Consider the following 25,467-nt stretch of genomic DNA (forward strand, 5'->3'; position numbering starts at 1 on the left):
TCCCTTTTGGATACATATCTGCTTTAATAAGAGGACATTGATATCTGCCTTGTTAACCACTTCAGCCCCGGAAGGATTTACCCCCTTCCTGACCAGAGCACTTTTTACAATTCGGCACTGCGTCGCTTTAACTGCTAATTGCGCGGTCATGCAATGCTGTACCCAAACGAAATTTGCGTCCTTTTCTTCCCACAAATAGAGCTTTCTTTTGATAGTATTTGATCACCTCTGCCGTTTTTATTTTTTGCGCTATACACGGAAAAAGACCGAAAATTTTGAAAAAAAATGATATTTTCTACTTTTTGTTCTAAAAAAAATCCAATAAACTCAATTTTAGTCATACATTTAGGCCAAAATGTATTCGGCCACATGTCTTTGGTAAAAAAAATGTCAATAAGTGTATATTTATTGGTTTGCGCAAAAGTTATAGCGTCTACAAACTAGGGTACATTTTCTGGAATTTACACAGCCTTTAATTTATGACTGCCTATGTCGTTTCTTGAGGTGCTAAAATGGCAGGGCAGTACAAAACCCCCACAAATGACCCCATTTTGGAAAGTAGACACCCCAAGGAATTTGCTGAGAGGCATGTTGAGCCCATTGAATATTCATTTTTTTTGTCCCAAGTGATTGAACAATGACAAAAAAAAAAAAAAAAAAAAAAAATTACAAAAAGTTGTCACTAAATGATATATTGCTCACACAGGCCATGGGCATATGTGGAATTGCACCCCAAAATACATTTAGCTGCTTCTCCTGAGTATGGGGATACCACATGTGTGGGACTTTTTGGGAGCCTAGCCGCGTACGGGGCCCCGAAAACCAATCACTGCCTTCAGGATTTCTAAGGGCGTACATTTTTGATTTTACTCCTCACTACCTATCACAGTTTTGAAGGCCATAAAATGCCCAGATGACATAAAACCCCCCCAAATGACCCCATTTTGGAAAGTAGACACCCCAAGCTATTTGCTTTGAGGCATGTTGAGTCCATGGAATATTTTATATTTTGACACAAGTTGCGGGAAAGTGACAAATTTTTTTTTTTTTTTTTTTTTTTTGCACAAAGTTGTCACTAAATGATATATTGCTCACACAGGCCATGGGCATATGTGGAATTGCACCCCAAAATACATTTAGCTGCTTCTCCTGAGTACGGGGATACCACATGTGTGGGACTTTTTGGGAGCCTAGCCGCGTACGGGGCCCCGAAAACCAATCACTGCCTTCAGGATTTCTAAGGGCGTACATTTTTAATTTTACTCCTCACTGCCTATCACAGTTTCGGAGGCCATGGAATGCCCAGGTGGCACAAACCCCCCCCAAATGACCCCATTTTGGAAAGTAGACACCCCAAGCTATTTGCTGAGAGGCATGGTGAGTATTTTGCAGCTCTCATTTGTTTTTGAAAATAAAGAAAGACGAGAAAAAACATTTTTTTTTTTTCTTTTTTCAATTTTCAAAACTTTGTGACAAAAAGTGAGGTCTGCAAAATACTCACTATACCTCTCATCAAATAGCTTGGGGTGTCTACTTTCCAAAATGGGGTCATTTGGGGGGTTTTTTTGCCACCTGGGCATTCCATGGCCTCCGAAACTGTGATAGGCAGTGAAGAGTGAAATCAAAAATTTACGGCCTTAGAAAGCCTGAAGGCAGTGATTGGTTTTCGGGGTCCCGTACGCGGCTAGGCTCCCAAAAAGTCTCACACATGTGGTATCCCCGTACTCAGGAGAAGCAGCAGAATGTATTTTGGGGTGTAATTTCACATATTCCCATGGCATGTTTGAGCAATATATCATTTAGTGACAACTTTGCGCAAAAAAAAATTAAAAAAATAAAAAATTGTCTCTTTCCCGCAACTTGTGTCACAATATAAATTATTCCATGGACTCAACATGACTCTCAGCAAATAGCTTGGGGTGTCTACTTTCCAAAATGGGGTCATTTGGGGGGGTTTTGAACTGTCCTGGCATTTTATGCACAACATCTAGAAGCTTATGTCACACATCACCCACACTTCTAACCACTTGAAGACAAAGCCCTTTCTGACACTTATTGTTTACATAAAAAAATAATTTTTTTTTGCAAGAAAATTACTTTGAACCCCCAAACATTATATATTTTTTTTAAAGCAAATGCCCTACAGATTAAAATGGTGGGTGTTTCATTTTTTTTTTTCACACAGTATTTGCGCAGCGATTTTTCAAACGCATTTTTTGGGGAAAAAACACACTTTTTTACATTTTAATGCACTAAAACACACTATATTGCCCAAATGTTTGATGGAATAAAAAAGATGATCTTAGGCCGAGTACATGGATACCAAACATGACATGCTTTAAAATTGCGCACAAACGTGCAGTGGCGACAAACTAAATACATTTTTAAAAGCCTTTAAAAGCCTTTACAGGTTACCACTTTAGATTTACAGAGGAGGTCTACTGCTAAAAATACTGCCCTCGATCTGACCTTCGCGGCGATACCTCACATGCATGGTGCAATTGCTGTTTACATTTGACGCCAGACCGACGCTTGCGTTCGCCTTAGCGCGAGAGCAGGGGGGACAGGGGTGCTTTTTTTTTTTTTTTTTTTTTTTCCTTTATTATTATTATTTTTTTATCTTATTTTTAAACTGTTCCTTTCATTTTTTTTTTTTTAATCATTTTTATTGTTATCTCAGGGAATGTAAATATCCCCTATCATAGCAATAGGTAGTGACAGGTACTCTTTTTTGCAAAAATTGGGGTCTATTAGACCCTAGATTTCTCCTCTGCCCTCAAAGCATCTGACCACACCAAGATCGGTGTGATAAAATGCTTTCCCAATTTCCCAATGGCGCTGTTTACATCCGGCGAAATCTAAGTCATAAAATGCTCGTAGCTTCCGGTTTCTTAGGCCATAGAGATGTTTGGAGCCACTCTGGTCTCTGATCAGCTCTATGGTCAGCTGGCTGAATCACCGGCTGCATTTTCAGGTTCCCTGTTGAGACAGGAGAGCCAGAGAAAAACACGGAAGACGTTGGGGGGGGAGGGGCATTCCCTCCCACTGCTTGTAAAAGCAGTCTAGAGGCTAATTAGCCGCTAGGATTGCTTTTACATGAAAGCCGACCGCTGGCTGAAAAGAATGATACCAAGATGATACCTAAACCTGCAGGCATCATTCTGGTATAACCACTCAAAGTCGTGAATGGCGTACCTGAAGACAAAAAAATGGTTAACAATAAAGCACAGTAAACGGTAAGGTATAAAAAATTGCATACCTGAAAAGCAAACATGATAAAACATAACAACAATAAAACATTGCAGAATAGAATACAGTAAAAAAGAACAGAACAATAGAGAGAGAGAAAGAACAATAAAACGACAACTATTTTTTTTTTTATTTTATATTTTTGTATGTGTTTTTTTTTTTTTTTTACACTTTTTTTTGTAACTAACTTTTATAACTGTAACCGGTTCCAGGTTCGGGTCTCTCAAAATGCGATGGCATCTTGGGAGACCCTGTGAAAGTGTGCCTAGTCTGTGCAATGCTGTACCCTACGCTAATACTCAACTAGTGAATGGTAGTGTTCAAAACATTCACCAATGCAAAGACCAGGATTGTCAGGACAGGAGGGACAATAATAGCGGGTGTCACGCCTATATCTGCGCTTGCTGCAGACACGACATCTTTTTTGGGGGGGTTCGTTGGGTAGGGGTACTCGGGAGGACATAAAGAAAATGCCTCTCATGCAGCCGACTGCATTTGGTTGGGGATGTGAATGGGGGAAGTACGGGCGCTGCAGAAGTGGTGTGTTCCCAATTAGGATTGGCGAATGCAGCAGGAAGGGCACTATGGGCATGACGGGCCTGTGTTTGTCTTCTTGGTGGCAGCGGGACACTACTTGTGCTTGCCACCTCACCAGCTTGAACTGCACTTATGGGACTCGCCACGTCACCAAGTGTTACTGCAGTGCTGGTTTGACTACAACCGGGGTGTACTAGGCCGCTGGGGCTTGCCAGTTCACCAAAACGCTACCAAAAAAACTGTTAGCGATCGCAAGGATCAGGCCTGACTCTGCGAACGCTGCAGTTATGCGTTTAGTGTTTTGTAAGTGTCAGTGATCGATCGATACTGCACTTGGGTGGGCTGGGCTGGGCCGGGTGGAGGGGCAAAACGCAGGTGCTAGCAGGTATCTGGGCTGATCCCGCTAACACTGCGTTTGTGGGAACCCTAAACTGCTGGGGACGCCAGTATAGATCTGATCGGATCAGATATTGATCCGTTCAGATACTATACCACTAAGGGAGGCGTATGCTGCGTGCGTGGGTGTTAGCGGTACTGGCGCTAATCTGACGCTGCCTGGGGCTGGTGCTTGCCAGTTCACCAAAACGCTACCAAAAAAACTGTTAGCGATCGCAGGGATCAGGCCTGACTATGCGAACGCTGCAGTTATGCGTTTAGTGTTTTGTAAGTGACAGTGATCGATCGATACTGCACTTGGGTGGGCCGGGCAGAGGGGCAAAACGCAGGTGCTAGCGGGTATCTGGGCTGATCCCGCTAACACTGCGTTTTCGGGAACCCTAAACTGCTGGGGACGCTAGTATAGATCTGATTGGATCAGATATTGATCCGTACAGATACTATACCACTAAGGGAGGCGTATGCTGCGTGCGTGGGTGTTAGCGGTACTGGCGCTAATCTGACGCTGCCTGGGGCGACGCATATCACCGCCGGGCGACCGGGGGGCTAAACCTTTATTCGGTAATAAACGGCGGGTGCCCTGACACTATAAAAAATAAACAAACTAACCAGCGTCACCGTAACAGTTATACGGTGATCAGTGGTGAAAGGGTTAACTAGGGGGCAATCAAGGGGTTAAAACATTTATTAGGTAGTATATGGGGGTCCCTGTCGCTATAAAACGCTGACGGCGAACCTAAATATTTACGTTCCTAACTAGCGTCACCTGTGACACTAATACAGCGATCAGAAAAATGATCGCTTAGTGACACTGGTGACAGGGGGTGATCAAGGGGTTAAAACTTTATTAGGGGGGGTTAGGGGGGTATCCTAGACCTAAAGGGGGGTAATACTACCTGCCCTAACACTGTAACTGTCACAAACTGACACTATGCAGTAATCAGAAAAAAAAAAAAAAAAATACTGCTAATGTCAGTTTGTGACAGGGGGGGGGGGGTGATTGGGGGGGGATCGGGGGGCGATCGGGGGGGGATCGGGGGTGTAAGGTATGCCTGGCATGTTCTACTGTGTGTGTGTGTGTGTTGTGTGCACTTACATGTCTTCTCTCCTCGGCGCTGGACGGAAACTGCCGAGCCGAGGAGAGATGACATCACATCCTCTGCCTGTGTGAAACTACACACAGGCAGGGGAGGATTCCTATTGGCTGGGAGCGATCGCGAGGGGGGGGCCACGATCGGATGGTCTCCCCCTCGCCTCCCGACGCTCCCAGTCAGATGCCGACCGCCGATGGCACCGGGGGGGGGTCCGATCGGACCCCCCGCCCGCGGGAGGCAGATCACGTATATATACGTGATTCTGCCTGCCCGTGCCATTCTGCCGACGTATATCTACGTTAGGCGGTCGGCAAGTGGTTAATGTACTCGTACCGTATATTGACAAAAGCAGTAGCAATGTCCCCGCAGATCTTCTCAAGCCTGTAAGAACAAGTAGAATGATCTTACTAGATACTGGTTACATATATATATATATATATCAATCATATACAGTGCCTTGAAAAAGTATTCATACCCCTTGAAATTTTGCATACTTTTTCATGTTACAACCAAAAACGTAAATGTATTTTATTGGAATTTTATGTGATAGACCAACACACAGTGGTGCTTTATGCATTTGTATTTAGCCCCTATGAGTCAATACTTTGTAGAACCACCTTTTGCTGCAATTACAGCTGCAAGTCTTTTTGGGGATGTCTCTACCAGCTTTGCACATCTAGAGAGTGAAACTTTTGCCCATTTTTCTTTGCAAAATAGCTCAAGCTCTGTCAGATTGGACGGAGAGCATCTGTGAACAGCAATTTTCAAGTCTTTATACAGATTCTCAATTGGATTTAGGTCCGGACTTCGACTGGGCCATTTTAACACATGAATATTGCTTTGATTTAAACCGATTCGATTGTAGCTCCGGCTGTATGTTTAGGGTCGTTGTTCTGCTGGAATGTGAAACTGTGCCCCAGTCTCAAGTCTTTTACTTACTCTACCAGGTCTTCTTCTAACATTGCCCTGTATTTGGCTCCATCCATCTTCACATCATCTCTGATCAGCTTCCCTGTCCCTGCTGAAGAAAACCAGCCCCACAACATGATGCTGCCACCACTATGTTTCACAGTGGGGATGATGTGTTCAGAGTGATGTGCAATGATAGGTTTCCACCACACATAGCGTTTTGCTTTTAGGCCAAAAGGTTATATTTTGGTCTCATCTGACCAGAGCACCTTCTTCCACTTGTTTGCTGTCTCCCACATGGCTTCCCACAAACTGCAAACTGGACTTTTTATGGCTTTCCTTCAACAATGGTTTTCTTCTTGCCACTCTTCCATAAAGGCCAGATTTGTGGAGTGCATGACTAATTGTTGTTCTGTGGACAGATTCTCCCACCTGAGCTCCTCCAGAGGTACTATGGGCCTCTTGGCTGCTTCTCTGATTAATGCTCTCCTTGCCTGGCCTATCATTTTAGGTGGAAGGCCATGTCTTGATAGGTTTGCAGTTTTGCCATACTCTTTCCATTTTTGGATGATGGATTGAACTGTTGTCCGTGAGATGTTCAAAGCTTGGGATATTTTGTTAAAACCTAACTCTGCTTTAAACTTATCCACAACTATATCCCTGACCTGTCTAATGTATGTTCTTTGGCCTTCATGATTCTGTTTGTTCACTAAGGTTCACTAACAAACCTCTGAGGGCTTTACAGAATAGCTGTATTTATACTGAGATTAAATTACACACACGTGGACTCTATTTTCTAGGTGACTTCTGAGGGCTATTGGTTACGCTAGAGCAGGGGTCTCAAACTAGTGGCCATCCAGCTGTTGCAAAATGACAAGTCCCATCATGCCTCTGCCTGTGGGAGTCATGCTTGTAACTGTCAGCCTTGCAATGCCTCATGGGACTTGTAGTTTTGCAACAGCTGGAGGGCCGCCAGTTTGGGACCCCTGCGTTAGTTTAGTTAGGGGTATCAGAGTAAAGGGGACTGAATACAAATGCACGCCATTCTTTTCAGATATTTATTTGTAAAAAAAAAATTGAAAACCATTTATCATTTTTCCTCCACTTCACAATTATGTGCCACTTTGTGTTGGTCTATCACAGAAAAGCCCAATAATATACATATACGTTTTTGGCTGTAACATGACAAAATGTGGAAAATGTCAAGGGGTATGGTATGAATACTTTTTCAAGGCACTGTATATACAGTATCTCACAAAAGTGAGTACACCCCTCACGTTTTTTAAATATTTTATTATATCTTTTCATGTGACAACACTGAAGAAATGACACTTTGCTACAATGTAAAGCAGTGAGTGTACAGCTTGTATAACAGTGTGATTTTGCTGTCCCCTCAAAATAGCTCAACACACAGCCATTAATGTCTAAACCGCTGGCAACAAAAGTGAGTACATCCCTAAGTGAAAATGTCCAAATTGGGCCAATTAGCCATTTTCCCTCCCCGGTGTCATGTGACTCATTAGTGTTACAAGGTCTCAGGTGTGAATGGGGAGCAGGTGTGTTAAATTTGATGTTATCGCTCTCACTCTCTCATACTGTTCACTGGAAGTTCAACATGGCACCTCATGGCAAAGAATCTGAAGATCTGAAAAAAAGAATTGTTGCTCTACATAAAGATGACCTGGGTTATAAGAAGATTGGCAAGACCCTGAAACTGAGCTGCAGCAAGGTGGCCAAGACCATACAGCGGTTTTACAGGACAGGTTCCACTCAGAACAGACCTCACAATGGTCGACCAAAGAAGTTGAGTGCACATGCTCAGTGTCATATCCAGAGGTTGTCTTTAGGAAATAGATGTATGAGTGCTGCCAGCATCGCTGCAGAGGTTGAAGGAGTGGGGGGTTCAGCCTGTCAAAGCTCAGACCATACGCCACACACTGCATCAAATTGGTCTGCATGGCTGTCGTCCCAGAAGGAAGCCTCTTCTAAAGATGATGTGCAAGAAAGCCTGCAAACAGTTTTCTGAAGAAAAGCAGACTAAGGACATAGATTACTGGAACCATGTACTGTGGTCTGACCTTGATTCAGATGGTGTCAAGCGTGTGTGGCGGTAACCAGGTGAGGAGTACAAAGACAAGTGTTTTTTGCCTACAGTCAAACATGGTGGTGGGTGTGTCATGGTCTGGGGCTGCATGAGTGTTGCCGGCACTGGGGAGCTACAGTTCATTGAGGGAACCATGAATGCCAACATGTACTGTCACATACTGAAGCAGAGCATGATCCCCTCCCTTTGGAGACTGGGGCGCAGGGCAGTATTCCAGCATGATAATAACCCTAAACATGACCACTGCCTTGCTAAAGAAGCTGAGGGTAAAGGTGATGGACTGGCCAAGCATGTCTCCAGACCTTAGCTCTATTGAGTATCTGTGAGACATCCTCAAATGGAAGATGAAGGAGCGCAGGGTCTCTAACATCCACCAGTTCCGTGATGTCGTCATGGAGGAGTGGAAGAGGACTCCAGTGGCAACCTGTGAAGCTCTGGTGAACTCCATGCCCAAGAGGGTTAAGGCAGTGCAGGAAAATAATGGTAGCCACACAAAATATTGATACTTTGGGCCCAATTTGGACATTTTCACTTAGGGGTGTACTCACTTTTGTTGTTATACAAGCTGTACACTCACTACTTTACATTGTAGCAAAGTGTCATTTCTTCAGTGTTGTCACATGAAAAGATATAATAAAATATTTACAAACATGTGAGGGGTGTACTCACTTTTGTGAGATACTGTATATGATGGGTAATATTAAATACAACATTTAAAGGGTAACACCACTATCGTTGGGAAAAAATAGCAAATAAATAAAAAATAATATAGCGTAGACAGTTGCGACACAAGTCATATTGTAATTGAATGTTATTAAAAATTATCTTTCCTTTTCAATCTGCAGCCGCTGTAATTTTCTTGAAATGCAATGCAATATGGCTACCAGGAGGTGTTTTGTACATAGAATGTGTACAGAACGCCCCCTAGAAACATAATTTTCTGCTTTTACTGATTGGCTCACTGATTTTCCTAGAAGTCTGCCTAAGATACAAGTCAGTTTTTAGGCTTCCCCTGCAACAAAAATTTCATTTTTGCTGAGATACTCCCAATAAGAACACGTCTAAAGGAATGCAGGCCCAACAGATTTCCTCATTAGTGCTCTGTAGCTACACAGCTGGTTGATAATTATGAAACCATTTTCATTAGGACCACAGAGGAACAAACAGAGATTTCTTCAGAATAACAAAAGGTAGGAATCTGCAACAAAGGTTGTTATAACCATTGAAATGTACATAGATCACCCAGAGATGAATGTTTTTTTCTCAACAAATGTGGAGTTACACTTTAAATAATACATTTTTAAGTTTTACATGTACTGTATGTAGAAAAAAAAGAAAATGAAATAAAAAAAAAAGAAGGGGTCTTCTTTGATTAACAAAGTGAAAGGTTACATGGCAGTAGATCATTTCCCAGCTTTTCAGGGAAGATAAACTATTAATTTATTGCATCAGAGATATCAACCTGGGAGAGAAGTTGATAAGGTGACAAAAAGAAAAAGGGAGCATGCACTGCGACAAAAACTGGGTTTGGCTAAGCTGCATAAGAGATGTTGCTTAAAAAGTGGTACTGTGTTGCATTTTGCATAACACTACGAAAGTGATGTCAACATTTTAGGAACATTAAGCCTTTTTCTCATGGGCGCCATTATTTTCCGCCCCCGTGAAAAGCTATACTCGGTGGATTGCTTTTCACAGGGCCATGGAGACACTTGCTCCTTTTTTTTCCAGCTGAATGACCACCGTAGATCGCACTTTAGAGGGCTAACGCTAGTGCAAATGACAGTGTTGTAGACTTAAACATCAGCAGTCAGCAGCTGGTTCTTAGCAATGGCCCTTGCTGATAGCAGGGCCATAGATAATGTTTTTTTCTTGGGGGGCTCAGCCTCGAACAACTACAGGAAAATAATTAAGTGGTCTGCTGGAACTGTCAGAGCGAATGCGCTGTGGACACTCTCGGGGTGTTTGGACCCCCCCTTATCTACACCCCTGGCTTAACAGTAATAAAAGGTGAATCCCTTCTAGGTGTAACACTGTGCAGTTATTGTTATGCAGAACTTTTTTATTTGCCACAAGATGGCAGTGTCCCCAACTTAGTTATCACACAGCTCCTACAGAAATGTTAGAGACTCTGGGACATGAATGCTGCAATCAGGTTTTTTGTATTCAGATCAACTTGAGCTGAACTACAGCAACCCCTGAGAACTGGCAAAGGGGGGGGGGGGGGGGGCATTTCAAAAGGGAAGGAATTGGGGAGACTGTGTTGGAGGCCAGATGTGAGAGAGCAGAGTGGATCCACGGGGACCCAGGCTGGATTGGGCCGAGTCGAGAAGTAATAAAAGCCGCCAGAGAAGCTGGTCATACTGAGGAGGCAGGTAGCAGAACCTGCAGGCAGATGGACCAGGTCATCGCCACTTTCACAGCCATTCCAAAATACAAAGGGAGCCCCCTCCCCACGGAAGGTCATCGCTTCACTCTGCTGTCCTGTGGAACTGGGTGAGAGGGTTCTTAACTCACACAATGCTGCCATTGTCTTTCATCCTGTTGTTTGCATCCAGTTGTTAGAGTCTAGAACAGTTTACAGTACTGGCCTATATCCTTAGGCACAGACACTATAACTCATCCAGTGCTGCAGGCTAACCTCCTTACTGCCTTAATTAACACTGCAGAATACCAGGATTCAGTCTTTTGCTTCCCTACAAGGCAGGAATTTCACACACACGCCCTACTTCAGACTTGAGCCGATCATAAAAGAAATGAGTAGGTTTCCATTTAGTGACATACTCCAGCTGAAACTTGTTTCCCCTTCTTTTCAAAGCAATTTCTGTGACCATTTGACATCCCTAATTCAATACGTAATTTGACATCCTTAAAGTGATACTTTACTTTAATCTGACATCCTTAAAGTGATACTCAGCCCTACCAGTGTTTATTAAAGGGGACCTCTGTTGCCACTTTATTATCCTTTGGGCTACCAAGTTTTCTTCAAAGAGACTAAATCTCTACTGTGCACCAGCGCAAGGGCCTCAACTATCCGGCAGAAGAGTTCTTCATATGCTTGGAGTATCTACCAAGAATTTACTTGCCTAAATTTCTGAGAGTTAAATCCTGACTCTTTCTCATCCTAATTGGTAACGTGGGTAAAATTTTTCGGTTTGGGAGCTCACATTCAAATCTTCAGTCCTTCAGGATGGGTGGGAGTGGCTTAAAGTTGTACTGTATTGTGTTATATTGCCTTTTCCTTTGCGGTTTTGCCATTTGAAAGACTCAGCCAAGTCTTCTCTTTTGCCTGTTTTGCCATTTCTGTGAAACTAATACAAGTTAAACATTTATCTCATCTGTGTGTACGTGTTTATCCTTTGTGTGATGCCAGGGAGTCACCTGGCCAAGGTATTTTAGTGGTGTCATCAGGAGCAATACTCTGCTCAGGGCTTAGTAGTGAACAGGGTACCCAAAATACTCAGCAGCTCCTAAGGGGGCAGTGCTACACAGGTTTAGCTGTTCGGCTTGGACCAATGTAAGTATGCCTGATAAATACCTAGACGGTTCCTGTGGAGAATGGAAATCACTGGAAATTTCACTGACAGCCAGCAGTTCTAGCCTATACCCCAGTTGGGACTAGAGAGAACTGCTGATTTCTGGTGCCATTTTAGAACAGCACATGAGACTCGAGTGGTTAAAGATCCAAGAGCAGAAAGACATATAAGCAGTTACAGAATAAAATAATTTGTGCAGCAGAGTAATAAACTGAACCATGGGAATCTTTGGCCTCTGCATCAGCTCCATGTTGTAGTAATAATCGGACCAATTCTGCATTCCCCACGCAGGCAGCAAAGGAAAGAACGTGTTCTCCTGTCCAAAAGGAATAAAGAACTATTAACTTTTGGCACTTCATAATATTACTGGGTTTATTGAGGTGTATATGTCAACCCAATCACACACATCTCACATAAAATTTACCATGTTAATGGAAATTCTGGATTTTTTTTATACCTATAGTATAATTTTTTGTATAAATTTAAATATCTACTGATTTCATAAATATAATAAGTGTTACTGCCACTACTGTTATAAGGTGACAACTCTTTTCCGGCCTTCCAGTTTACTTCCTGCATTGTCACATAAGCTTTCATTGGAGATTAAAAATGTCCTTTTCAACACATTTTACAGGTATGGTCCACTTTTGGCACTATCAGGAAACCCTCCTTGAGAAATGTCATGAAGCAATTGTTGGAGTGCATGTAGACTGCAAATGCTTGCAGATGCCTACAAAGAGGAGGCAGCACTAAGGTGCAACAAAGGATGAAAAATGGTGAAAACAGTATTTTAATTAAAAGATGGCAATGTTTAGGATGCACGGTGCTGAGGCAAACTAAATATTACTCAAATATGGTTTACATTTCAATGAACACGCCACTGTATTAAATTCCCCTGGAACCTTAGTGGCAACCAAGTCCCTCCCTTGCTGTTCAATTGTAAAACTTTCGAGCTTTGGTGGTTATTAGAGAATCTTGCATTTGACAGTTAAATGACAGGAGCATGTTTTACTGTTAGGAAGTGCTTGACTAAACTTTGACTTGTGCATGCCCCATGTATAGGCTAAACCAGGGGGCTACGAACTGCAACCCACAAGCCAGATGTGGCCCTTCGCTTGCCTTTATCCGGCCGTTGGGGTACTATTTCTTCCACTAATACAAGACACTATGCCTTCTACTGACACCAAAGAGAGAGCACTAATCCTTCCACTGACACCAAGGATGGGGTGCTATTCCTCCCAATGACACCAATAATGAGGAACTATTCCTCCCACTGAAGCCAATGCCAATGGCATTATTTATTCCCACTGATGCCAGGGCAATTTCGAAAAGTTTGGAGAACCCTGGGCTAAACTATCATTTGTGCAGGTCCTATGTATAGGCTAAATCGTGACATGTGCAGGCCTCATGTATAGACTAAAACATGACATGGGACCTTAACAGGCCCCAGGTATAGACTAAAAAGTAACTTGTACAGGCCTCATGTATAGGCTCAACTTTGACTTGTTCAGGTCCCATGTATTGGCTAAACCTTGACATGTGTAGACCCCATGTGTAAACTAAATCATACCTTTTGCAGGCCTCATGTATAGGCTAAACCTTAAAATCAGGAAAGAAACTGCTGCGCCAACCAAACAAAATCAAGCCGCCAACACTAACAATTAGACTAATTGTATTAGATGATGAGGATAGAAAAGTGTAGCGCTAATTAGTGCATAAAAAAGGTGTATTGTGTATAACACCTATGTGCATATCAAACGTTGGGATCTGTTAAACCCAACATGTGAATTTACTAGTGATAGCCTCTATAAAAATAGAGTAATATAAATAGTGAAGTCAATGTGTAATGCGAGCGTTAGGTTCTATTAAACCAAACGTGTGAACCTATTATTAATGACCTATATATAAAAAATTGAATAGAAAAATATAACTTGATATCAACGTATAATAAAACAACCTGTAAATCGTGTGCACACAATCAATATAATCATCAACCATCAAATCCAAAGCCCAAAATATGTATATTGCAACATGACATGAGGTGGAAATGAGTGGCGAGTCCCTAGGATATTCAACAGTTCATTCAATTATATACAGGAATCCTGGGTAGATGCAGATATCACAGTAACATCTATTCCTATCTTCAAATAGGCTTTTCCAACTCTTGACCAGGCAAAGGAAATGATATAAAATGCCCTTACCGGACGCGGTGGACTCACAGGCCGTTGGCGGTGAGTCGTATGAGCTTGCACCGTTTAAGTACGGTAGGGTGACTGTTGTCCTTGGTCTCTGGCAAGAGAGTCTTGGAAGGGTTCCCAATCCAAAGCGAAGTCCCGGATTCCTCCTCCAATAAACATTCGTATCTCATGCAACCAGGAAAAGTGGATAAGGAGAAAAAAGGCTCCACATAGTGTAAATTCCGGATTACCGGGAAATTTAATTATATCAAAAAAGAAATTTCCAGTAAAAGTTTAGGTAAAAAAGTTTCCTCCAGGAAGAGAAGAGCACCTGGAGCTCTTCTCTTCCTGGAGGAAACTTTTTTACCTAAACTTTTACTGGAAATTTCTTTTTTGATATAATTAAATTTCCCGGTAATCCGGAATTTACACTATGTGGAGCCTTTTTTCTCCTTATCCACTTTTCCTGGTTGCATGAGATACGAATGTTTATTGGAGGAGGAATCCGGGACTTCGCTTTGGATTGGGAACCCTTCCAAGACTCTCTTGCCAGAGACCAAGGACAACAGTCACCCTACCGTACTTAAACGGTGCAAGCTCATACGACTCACCGCCAACGGCCTGTGAGTCCACCGCGTCCGGTAAGGGCATTTTATATCATTTCCTTTGCCTGGTCAAGAGTTGGAAAAGCCTATTTGAAGATAGGAATAGATGTTACTGTGATATCTGCATCTACCCAGGATTCCTGTATATAATTGAATGAACTGTTGAATATCCTAGGGACTCGCCACTCATTTCCACCTCATGTCATGTTGCAATATACATATTTTGGGCTTTGGATTTGATGGTTGATGATTATATTGATTGTGTGCACACGATTTACAGGTTGTTTTATTATACGTTGATATCAAGTTATATTTTTCTATTCAATTTTTTATATATAGGTCATTAATAATAGGTTCACACGTTTGGTTTAATAGAACCTAACGCTCGCATTACACATTGACTTCACTATTTATATTACTCTATTTTTATAGAGGCTATCACTAGTAAATTCACATGTTGGGTTTAACAGATCCCAACGTTTGATATGCACATAGGTGTTATACACAATACACCTTTTTTATGCACTAATTAGCGCTACACTTTTCTATCCTCATAGGCTAAACCTTGGCTTGCGCGTGTCCTATCTATAGGATAAATGGTTAAAGTAGAATTCCAGGTATTCCTATTTTTACATTGGTCAAGCTACCACCAATAATGGGATATTATTCCTCTCACTGACACCAATAATGAAGCACTATTCCTCCCACTGACGCCAATGCCTATGGCATTGTTTACTCCCACCGAAGCCAGGGCATTTTCTACTCCCACTGCCTAATGTCTGCCCTACCCCCCTAAAATTTGAAGGGCAGTAAACTGGCCTTTTGTTTCAAAAGTTTGGAGACCCCTGGGCTAAACTATCATTTGTGCAGGTGCCATGTATAGGCTAAACCATGACTTGTGCAGACTCCATGTATAGGCTAAAACTTGACATGTGCAGGCCCATGTAAAGACTAAAACTCAACTTGCGCAGGCCTCATGTATAGGCTAAACCTTGACTTGTGCAGGCCCCATGTATTGGCTAAAGCTTGACATGTGTAGGCCCCATGTATAGACTAAAACTTAACTTGTGCAGGCCTCATGTATAGGCTAAACCTTGGCTTGTGCAAGCCCCATGTGTAGGCTTAACCTTGACATGTGCATGTCCTATATATAGGATAAACTTTGACTTATGGAGACCACATCCAAAGGATAAAGGATAAGCCCTGACTCATGAATTCACCATATTTAGGTTAAATCCTGATTGTGCAGGCCCCATGTATAGGCTAAACCTTGACTTATGCAGGCCCCGTGTATAGGCTAACCTTTGACTTGTGCAGACCCCATGTATAGGCTAACCTTTGAATTGTGCAAACCCCATGTATAGGATGAACCTTGACTTATGCAGACCCCATATATCAGCTAAAACCTTGACTTGTGCAGACCCATATATAGGCATAACCTTGACTTGTGCAGACCCATGTATAGGCTAAACCAGGGATATGCAATTAGCGGACCTCCAACTGTTGCAGAGCTACAACTCCCATGAGGCATAGCATAACTCTGACAGCCACAAACATGACACCCAGAGGCAGAGGCATGATGGGACTTGTATATATTAGTATTCCGCGCTCAGGACAGACACCAATACGAACTGCAGCCCCCCCAGAAAAGGAAAACACCTAGGTGAAGTCCAAATGCTATAAACTATAAAAAATAGGGGATTGGCGCTGTTCACTGTTAAAATAATAGTAAAACCTCTCACTGCAAGGGAAAAAACTGCGTTACAAATCTAAGTAAATAAATTCATGAAAAAACGGTAAAAAAGTATACTACGTATAATCCCATACAATGGTATATATATGTTCACGAATATGACTGAGGCTACCAATAAACATACGAACTACTTGTAGTAAAAAATTAAATTATATACAGAAAATAGAAATGAAAAATAAATTAAAATATACAAGAATAACGAAAAAATCAAAAAATAAAATAAAATGTATGTATATAAAGGAGTGCCCTGAAAAACAATAAGTGATAAACAATCCAAATGGTATTATACCAATAATATGTTTTAGAATCAAAATTGTGATCATGCAAAAAAGTGAAACAAAAAATCTTTGTAAAATTTTAAAATCTGAAATTGTGATCACATACCAAGTTAAGCAATGGTAAAAAATAAAAAATTTTTTGGGGAAATCTGAAAAACAGCGATGATAGTCCGTGCATATAAAATTTCAAAAAAGTGTCCGTGCATACAATAAATTACAAAAATATCAAAAATGTGATGCATATATCAAAAAAGTAGTCCTGTGTATATAAAAAATCTTTGTGCAGAAATCTGATGTGTCTTCAAGTGGTTCCGGATGTATTTGTTGGGAATGGTGTGAATCGTCCTATATGGAACCCCCACTAGTGTCCCCACTCACCGGAACACCCAACCCCTGCAGGGGTAATAGGCATATAGTCATGAACCCAATGGTCCAAGCGATCGATGTCCCCTTCAACGACTTTTCTCCACTTGTGTCACCAATTCCATATACAGGGAGAAGAGAAGAGCCTCATAGCATAAATCCAAAGATTACTTTATTTGGCTTTTCAAGCTTACACGAAATAGTTAAAACAAAAAACTAGTAGCTCTCTGCCGGCTGGCTCCATGCCAGAAGCCGCAGACAGTGAAGTGGTAGCGGCGTGCGTTCCACGCCCCGTCTACCAAAAACCGGAAGTGAACAGCATAAACAGAAGATAGAGCGACGTATGCGTACCAAGTGACCACGCCTTACGCGTTTCGTCATCAAGACGTCATCTGAGGCGCCTCAGATGACATCTTGATGACGAAATGCATAAGGCGTGGCCACTTGGTTAATTTTTTACTACAAGTAGTTCGTATGTTTATTGGTAGCCTCAGTCATATTCATGAACATATATATACCATTGTATGGGATTATACGTAGTATACTTTTTTACCGTTTTTTCACAAATTTATTTACTTAGATTTGTAACGCAGTTTTTTCCCTTGCAGTGAGAGGTTTTACTATTATTTTAACAGTGAACAGCACCAGTCCCCTATTTTTTATAGTTTATATGATGGGACTTGTAGTTTTGCATCAGCTGAAGGTCCGCTAATTGCATATCCCTGGGCTAAACCTTGATTTTTGCAGGTCCCTTATATAAGCTAAACCTTGACTTGTGCAAGCTTCAATTATAGCCAATGTGACTCTACGTAGATTGATCTAAAAAATAACACAGGTGACAGTAAGCTTTTACTAGTGTAGGCTAGTTACCTCAAAATATTTTAGGCCAGATCAGGTTTGATTTACAGTGTATGTAAAATGGAAAATTAACTTCTCAATTCGATCCGTTTAGTCGTCCTGCCAGAAATCTTGAGAGCTGATATTCCTGTGCTCTATGGCTTATCTGTTTTTCATTTTTGTCTTTTTTCATATCTGTTTTGTTCTAATGCACCCTCTATATCTAAAGATGGATAATTTTCAATATATATTACATCAATAAATGTGACATCAGATCCCCACCCCCCCTACCTTCTGAAACTCAGAAGTGCTGTGTAAACTGGGTAGTTTGAAATATTATAGAGGAGAGAAGACTGCAGATAAAAAGGTACAACTTATGTAGGAGGATTCATTTAATCTCTATCACCTGAGGCCAGTCACTTCAGTAGGTATATGTAAGGGTTTAAAACCACTTTAAATGTATGCCCACATCTTTCTGAGTTTTTTTTTTTTTTTTTTTCTGATGACTCATAAAAAAAAAAAATTAAAAAAATAAATTAGCAGCTTTTATTGCATATTTTGTTTTCTAAATTTCACAAATGTTTGATACCTCGTAGAATGTCACCTGCCTTATCTTTTTAGTACTGCAGTTCCTAAAAAAAAACCTAAGAAAAAACATTGCACATGCTTGAATAAGAACAGCATGAGAACCAGAACGAAATCTTAGATATTCTGTCATTCAGCCAAATCAGCAATTGTTTTACTGCAGACACAATTCTTCAATATATTTGTGCATTATTTTTTTTCATACAAAATATGCTGACTCATCACCAGATTAAAAGTCTTGAAGATAGGAGCCAATAAATTGCTGTAATTAGGACAGGGATTTGATAACAAGCTTGAGTTATACGCATAAAGCATAAACCTAGTCAAAATGCATTTTTGTTTAGGATGGAGATGGGTCAGGACCTCTGTCAGGTTTTTATTGTTAAAGAAGAATTCCAGGTATCCCTTTTTTTACATATTTACATTGGTCAAGCTTGGACCAATGTAACTATGCATGTACCATACCTTGCCAATCCCTGTGGAAGCTGGAAATCACTCTATTAAGCAACAGTACTCCAATGATCTCCACTAGCTTCCAGGTCCCGTGCCGAGTGGCTGCCCTGCCACATTATAAACACAGGAGGTTGCACAAGTGCCATTTAAAGAGAGCTTTGCATCTTCTCAATAATGCTAAGCGTCCTCTGATTGGATGACGTGGAAAGGCAGGACGGTGATGTCACAATCTCCCTCTCATCCAATCAGAAAATGCTTTGCATTCATTCACAAAAAAACGTTCTTGAATGACACCCTTGCTGAGGGGACAATCACCTGTGTTCAGTAAACAACAGTTAAAGCCACTCAACACAGGACTCAGAAGCTAGTGGAGATCACTGGAGTAGCGGTGCCAACTACAAGCTTCCAGGTGGATTGGCCTGGAATGGCATATGCATAGTTACATAGCACATAAAGGACCAATGTAAAAATATCCATACCTGGAATTATTTTTTAAATCCAAGGGTAGTAGGTTAATAAAGCTCCAAATGCAAATCTTGAGAGTCTAAAATCGTTAAATGTTCTACTGGTGGCAACAAGAAAATCAAAGGACATCCAATGCATTTTGGAGGCCACAAAATCCCTCTTCATCAGGGTTGAGCAGAACAGCACAACATTATATGGATCTGAAAGTGTTCCTATGCAGATTGGTCTGCAGGCAGGGGATATTAGGGAGAACAATCAGTGGTTGTGTTCAAAGCAAAATGGCAAGGGGCCTTGATCTGCATAGAAGCCCTTCCGAGTCCAGTCTTCATGTCACCAACCAACCAATTGAAGATTTTGGACTCTCATGATTTTCATTTGGTAATTTTGTTGACCTACCACCCTTGGATTGCCAAATTCAGTTGAACCCTCTCTTTTAAGGGGGGTAAAATGTTTACTCATCGGTCCAGAGACATTTTTCTGCACCCCAGTTCCTATGTTTTTGTGCATAGTTGAGTCGCATAGCCTTGTTTCCATGTTCTATGAAAGAAAACATAGGAACTGGGGTGTAGAAAAATGACAGCAGGTGCTCCAGACTGATGATGGTGAGCTGTCAAGCCAAAGTCATGACTATGTTCACCTTTTATAATCTATTGAAAATGTATATTCAGCACCTTTTTATCACCTGTTCTTAAAAGAGGAGCTACAGTGCCCCTACAAAAAATTAGAAGCAGCTACAAATACTGTAGCTGCTGACTTTTAATAGGGACACTTACCTGTCCAGAGATCCAGCAATGACCTCACCCGAGCCGATTCTTCAATAGGCTTTGGGTGCTCTTTTTAGAAGCTGCTACAGGGATACAAATATAACAAATCTCTTTCGATGGTTTATTTAATAGACCAAAAGGGAGAAAATAAAAGAATTTAATTGCTGGGGTTTATCTACTGTTTAGGCCCACAATCTATCTATAAGTGAAACCTCAATTTGGGGTAGAAAACAGGAAAGTATACCCTGACTCACCATAATAGAAGGAGTTGGGTTTGAGCTGGAAGTACGTTCCGACTGCCCGTGGAATGGACACACTGGCACCATTTCGTATCAGCTCTTGCACAATTGCCAGATTCTGACGCATTACAGCAATGTGCAGCGCTGTCTGACCTGCCAAGACACGAGAAAGGAGGAAGCTGTGAAAACAAAAAAACTGATATCATATTTTTCAGATCAGTCAGTGAGTATTTGGTGGATTTTTCCTAGGTTTGGAGAGACTGGGGAAGAGTTAAAACATAGCGTATTTTGCTATCTGTGTCCCTTGGTGGAAATATTTTCCCTCACTTCTTGTCCCAGAATTATGTTAGGTACGGGGGTGTAACTACAGATCATGGGGCCCCATAGTAAGATGTTCATGGGCCACCCCAGTGACCACCCTACTGTCTTTGATCTTAGCATTAAGTATGTCTAAATCAAGGACAGGTAGATGGGAAACCTTCCCTGGGCTCTGGCTCCCTTGTGTATGGCTAGAAGGTCTTTAGCAAGGGGTCCACATGATTACCATGCAACAATGTTGTTGCGCCCCCCCCCGGTACATTGGCTCCAAGCTGGGCCTGTCAGAGGCTGACTACCCAACTGATTCATACACTACAAGGTAACGGATTTTCCACAGATCTGATTCTAACAGGAGACCCGACACAACTCCCACTCCTTCTCCCAATCATCACCAGTCTCCTGCTTAAGCCAGTTCCCATACTTACTTTTTGTTACCCAGGTATAGGCCACTGGAATGACAAGGCTCAGTCTGCTTTTTTTTTAATTGTTTTCTACACGTGCAACAGGCATTATAGTCCATTACTTCATGGATTTAGAATTGGATGTTTGGGTACAATACCCACTCCCAGGTTTTCTCTCTTTTAGCGTATTTCAGCTTCTTAGCATACCACACAGGGGAAAGATCCACAATGTTCCTCCAGGAGGGAAGCCCATATGAATTAGTCTACATTTTAAAGATGCAGGTCCTGGATTAAACTGAAAATTGATTCACCCCCCACAAATTATAATTGGAAGCTCAACCCATTCTGGCTGAAGGTCATTCCTGATCTGGAAGAGGCCGCTTCAGAGTGGGACTTTTTCTTCCACACAAACAAAGGCACGGCACCCTTTGGCGTGGTCTAGGACTCTTTTAAATCCCATGCCCACCTAATCCTTTCCCATCGTATCTCCCGATATCGCAAAACATCCTCGCAAATACTCAGACAAGCAGAGCAATCATTACTAGCAGCAGAAAAAAACTTTACAGACCATCCCTCTACACTCACGGCAGACCAACTAAAAATGCAGGCCAGACTAGTAAATAATCTTCACTTTGAGAAAGCGGACAGGAAAATCTACTATAACAAGCAAAGACAATATGAATGCGGTGAGAGGGCGGGTCGCCTATTGGCGTATCTAGCGCATTTAGATCATAGACCACCCACGGTGGTATCTCTTCGGACAGCCGCCGGAAGACTGGTGACAGGCCCAGGGGAGGTAGCCGAGGAATTTCGGTCCTTCTTCACATCACTATATTCTTCCACTGCTAACAATCCCACAGAAGAAATAATATCCATGTTATCAAGTATAGAACTACCTTCTCTCACTTTACCCCAAGTTGAAATACTTGAAGCCCCCATCACTGAACTGGAGATTACGAAGGCAATCTCACTGCTCAATCCATCCAAAGCTCCAGGAGCAGATGGATTGCCATTAGAATTCTACACAACTTACAGTGAGACCCTTGTTCCCAAACTTCATGAGTTGTTTGCGTACATATTCGAGTCTGAGACCCTCCCCTCCTCCATGTCAGAGGCAAATATAATACTAATTCCCAAACCTGGGAAAAATTTGGAACTACCTGAATCCTACCGCCCAATATCTCTGCTTCAGTTAGACATAAAGATATTGGCCAAGATCCTGGCGCTTCGTCTCAATGTAGTCATCCACACACTGATTCACCCAGATCAAACTGGGTTTATGCCAGCTAAAAACACAGCGTTTAACCTACGTAGACTCTTCATGAATACCCAGACTGAACATGATACCCTGGGTTCTAGAGTTGTGGTATCTCTAGACGCCGCAAATGCGTTCGACTCAGTCGAGTGGGCGTACCTTTGGGAATGCCTTAGAAAATTTGGCTTCGGGCCTAGATACATTAAGTGGATTAGACTGTTATACCAGAACCCTAGCGCCAGGGTCTTGGTCAATGGGAAAACTTCTGACTCGTTCCCTCTCTCCAGGGGCACGAGGCAGGGATGTCCTCTCTCTCCCCTTTTGTATGCCCTAGCGGTAGAACCCCTTGCCTCGTCTCTCCGAACACACTCGGGAATAAGGGGGCTGAACCATGGAAATTTGCGGGAAAAAATCAGCTTATACGCTGATGATATGTTACTGTACCTGGCGGATGCAGGTCCTTCCTTACAGGTAGCTCTCGAGGTGATACAAAATTTTGGTAGATATTCAGGTCTAAAAATCAATTGGGACAAATCCCAGATCCTCCCGTTAGATATCAGTGTCCCTACAGAGATGCAAACCAGCTCACCGCTTCTCAGGGTTAGTGCCATGACTTATTTGGGCATTGAGGTGACCCGGTCCCCAGAAGACTATGTTCGTCTTAACATAGAACCCTTAATAACCATTCTGAAGTTTAAAACACAGACGTGGGCCAAGTTGCCACTTGGAGTGATGGGCCGAGTAAACATGATCAAAATGGTCCTCCTCCCCAAATTCTTATATGTCCTGTGGCATGCCCCTACGTATTTACCCTTGCGAATATTCAAATCCATTGAGGCTATCCTTAACTCTTTTGTGTGGAGAACGGGCCGCCACAAACTGTCATGGCAAGCACTGAAGAATCCATCGGAACTAGGAGGAGTGGCCATGCCCGACTTTAACCTATATTACCTAGCAGCGCAACTATCCCATTATTTTCATTTAGACAAACAAGACAAAGAACGTTATCTATCCCTCGTAGGTTCATCTTTTGGTCATAAATTCACGCACCCCTTTCAGATTATACTTAGAGGCACCAGCGGGCTCAGGGATAAAAAGGGAATGCTATATCATCATTGTAGAATCTGGGAAGTGGTTCAACGTAAGCTCAAGATGCCGCCCACTCACTCCCACACTCCCTTATGGGATAACCCGGCCCTGGGGGAATTGTTAAAAGTGCCAGATTATGAAATATGGCTTGGCTACGGAGTGGGGTTTTTGTCAGATGTTTACTGTAATACTACCTTAAAATCTTTTCAGCAGCTCAAAATAGATTTTAATATCCCTAATACTATGCACTTTAGATATCTCCAGCTTCGTCATGCCCTTAGAGTACAGTTCGCTGAAGCCCCCCCAAATGTAGAACAACTGGATATTTTATTTTTCTTGTTGGGCTCGGATCATCGTAAGTTGATCTCGGGGTTGTACAACTCCTTCCAACGACCCCTAGCGGCTAGCACCGCTTACAAATTGAAAATCCCCTGGGCTGCAGATGTGGGAGAGTTGGAAGATGATGAATGGGAGGACGCCTTAGATGCCTGCAAAAAGGTTTCCACCAAACTTTCAGACCACCTAACTCAACTATATATAGTGCACAGGTCATATCTGACACCCCTTCGCCTGGCCAAGTTCAAGCCTGACCGGAACCCACAATGCCCTAGATGTACTGATCCCTCCTGCACGTTTTTCCACCTCCTATGGTCATGCCCGGTAATACAGGAGTACTGGTCCCAAATAGTAAAATTCATCCATGATGAAATGGGATCCCCTCTGACATTGTGCCCTAAGCAATGTCTACTGGGAATCTTCCCAGACCCTGACTCAGATAAATTTCATAAAATATTCCTCCAGGAATCACTCTTCATGGCCAGATTGCTGGTAGCCAGGAAATGGCTACATCCCTTACCCCCGACGCTTCAAGAATGGATTCATGTTATTAATAATGTATTGCCATATAAGAAGGAAATATATGCTCACAGGGGCTGTCCCGCCAAATACGGGAAAATATGGGATACCTGGTTAAGCAATGCCTCTACATGCAATACAATACCTGATTGACAAGTCTGATGCTGTCTGAATATTGAAAGGTATTAAACATTACAGTTTAAGAAGGTGAAATAATGCTGTAATATACTGTATCACATGTCTGATGCATGTATACCCCATATCTGACATCTCCTGTGTATTGTCTCTTCCAATGTGTGCTTGACACAGTGCAAATGTATTGATCTTGTCTGTACACTGTATGTAATCTACTTTACTAATAAAACACCATGTTTATTGTAAAAAAAAAAAAAAAAAAAAGATGCAGGTCCTAGAACTCCCACAGGGGCCTAAAAAATACCCGCACTCAGTACTTGCCTCTTTATTCTACTGCCATGTCACTATTCTGGACTCTACGCCTCTCTCTATTTTATATCTAAAACTAGGAAGGAGATGGAGACCTGTAGAGTGGAAAGTGTAATGCCAGGGGAGAAGTGGTAGCCAGGACTGGAAGGGGATGCAAAGTGCAGCATTTTTAAACTAGTGTAAGTATTTTTGAAAACAAAAATCTTTGGCATAGGCCAGCAGATGGCCCAGCCCACCAAACTCCACTTATAACTGAAAAATTATATTTGGGTTGATTGGCCCTTTAGAAGATGAAATGTCCATATTATGCACCTATCCACACTTGCTTCCATAATACAATACAATACTATTAATAAATTACCCCTTATCATGCATCTGCAAAGGTTCTCATATATCCAAGTCATGGTATAGCTAGCTTGTAGTGGTTATTCATATTCAACTAGACCTGTTCTGTAATGTAAAGCACAACTGAATGTGACCAATGACAATTTGTTTAAAATTCTGACTTAATGAGCCAGTAATGGTTCTTTTAATTACCTTTGTAAAGGTCGGTGGTCATGCGCTGGTTGACAAGCTCTGGCGTATGTTCCAAAAGAATCTTCACAGACTTCAGGTTATCGTGGAGCACAGCGAGATGTAGTGCAGTCTCTCCAACGGCACCTAGTAGAAAGTCCATCATTGTGAGACAAGCTCTTATTAGCAGTGATAAACATTGCATAATTTTTTTTCTCGTCTCATTTCGGTTTATATTTATATATGGGAAA

General features: G+C 42.0%; 1 protein-coding gene across 1 annotated transcript in view; it reads right to left on the minus strand.

Moving 5' to 3' along the window:
* The window catches only part of LOC141106677 (transient receptor potential cation channel subfamily V member 5-like), a 121,048-nt gene that overhangs the window by 67,574 nt on the left and 28,007 nt on the right, over window positions 1–25,467 (minus strand). The window contains exons 3-5 of the mRNA XM_073597616.1: window positions 25,241–25,363; window positions 20,357–20,494; window positions 12,040–12,138 (exon numbers count right to left, since the gene is read on the minus strand). Of these exons, the coding sequence (XP_073453717.1) occupies window positions 12,040–12,138; window positions 20,357–20,494; window positions 25,241–25,363 (360 nt within the window). The remainder of the gene's footprint in view (window positions 1–12,039; window positions 12,139–20,356; window positions 20,495–25,240; window positions 25,364–25,467) is intronic.

Source organism: Aquarana catesbeiana, linkage group LG08 (genome assembly GCF_042186555.1).
Source record: "Aquarana catesbeiana isolate 2022-GZ linkage group LG08, ASM4218655v1, whole genome shotgun sequence".
NCBI lineage: Eukaryota > Metazoa > Chordata > Amphibia > Anura > Ranidae > Aquarana > Aquarana catesbeiana.